Source organism: Corvus brachyrhynchos, unplaced genomic scaffold (genome assembly GCF_000691975.1).
Source record: "Corvus brachyrhynchos isolate BGI_N302 unplaced genomic scaffold, ASM69197v1 scaffold10, whole genome shotgun sequence".
NCBI classification, from domain to species: Eukaryota; Metazoa; Chordata; class Aves; order Passeriformes; family Corvidae; genus Corvus; species Corvus brachyrhynchos.
The window spans coordinates 1,400,612-1,401,991 of NW_008236180.1; the positions used below are offsets into that span (position 1 = coordinate 1,400,612).

At 57.0% G+C, this 1,380-nt stretch overlaps 1 protein-coding gene across 1 annotated transcript in view; it reads left to right on the forward strand.

Moving 5' to 3' along the window:
* Positions 1-388: 388 nt before the first annotated feature.
* The window catches only part of NRN1 (neuritin 1), a 5,491-nt gene continuing 4,499 nt past the window's right edge, over positions 389-1,380 (forward strand). The window contains exons 1-2 of the mRNA XM_017735432.1: positions 389-393; positions 1,216-1,355. Coding sequence (XP_017590921.1) covers positions 389-393; positions 1,216-1,355 — 145 coding nt within the window. The remainder of the gene's footprint in view (positions 394-1,215; positions 1,356-1,380) is intronic.

Genomic DNA, 1,380 nt, shown 5'->3' on the forward strand with positions numbered 1-1,380 from the left:
GAGGATCCCAGTCCCAGTGCTAACAGTCCCTGTGTGGTGCTGGGGGAGGCTCCTGCCAAGCCCCGGGGGTATCATGTCCACATGTCCTCGGGCCCGATGCCATACAGACATCGCTGTTTGCCAGCTTCTGGCACGAGAACTGGTAGAGCTGGGAGGTCGTGTCCGGATAGGACACCAGCCTTGGCCGAAGAAAGAGCAGGCAGGGCTGGTAGAGGGTGCCTGTCCCAGAGGAATTTCCTCTCCATCATATCCCACTTCTTTAGGGGTGGCTGAGCTATTCTGCAGACTCTGCTCTTAATGCCATGGAGCAGCCCTGTGTCCTGGGGCATTGTGCAGGTTCTTGGGAAGCACCCTTGGGGCTGGCTTGTCCCTGCAGGTAGCTGAGACCATGCGGTAACACCTCTGGGCCAGGCTTTGCCCTGTATTTCCCAGGCCGGTGGCAAATGGAACGTGCATCAGCAGCCTGACTGAAATCACTGTGCTGCTTGCTTTTCTTCCAGGACTGATGAAGATGCAGCACGTGACACTCATCTGTAAATAAATGTTGTAGTTTGTTGTTTTTGCTGCTCTTTTGTAAAGAAATAGTCTTTGGTTTTCACACCTCAGCTCTTCTTGCATTAGATTTGGGTGTGTACAGTGTTTGCAGAGTTGTGGTTTCCAATTGCTCCGGGTTCCTGGGGCTGGAGGTGTCTGCGTGTGGTGGTGCGGCTGCCCTGGGGGTGAGGGTACCCGTGCACAGAGGGGTTCCACTTATGAAGGTCCTGGTACTGGGCACTGGTCGTGTTCATGGGCTGGTGCAAAGCAGTGTCCCCAAGAGCAAAGCTATCACCAGAAAGGAGAGGGGTCTGACATGGCCAGCCTCCACAGCAATGCCACCAAAGCAGGCAGGAAACCTTCTGTTCCCCTTCCTGCTGGAGCCAAAGGGACTCCTGGAGCGAGAGCTAGGATCAGGCCACAGACATGCAAAATCCCAATTGATGCCACAAAGGCCATGCAGCCTTGGGAATTGCTGGAGCCAGGGTCTGGGCAGAAGGTTTTGGAGCTGTAGGTGCTGATGTTTAAGGCTTTGACCCTTAAAACGCTCTAGGCTTTGCTTCCCACCCTTCATTGCGTTCCCCTGTGCTGTTCAAGAGTACCAAGCGAACAGAACCTCGCCCTGCCCGGATTCCTGCAGCGGGCACTGTCCCATGTCCCCCACTTGCGTCACGCCTGCAGTGGGCAGCAGAGGTTGTGGTGGGCAGGGGGCTTTGGGGTGAGGATGCTGGTGCCGGGGGGCCCTGGGCGCTGGTGCCTGGAGGTGGCTATGGAGTATGTGGAGCTGTGGGTGCTGGCAGAGACTCCCGGCGGGATGCGATGCGGGAGGTGCAGGGCTGCGGGATC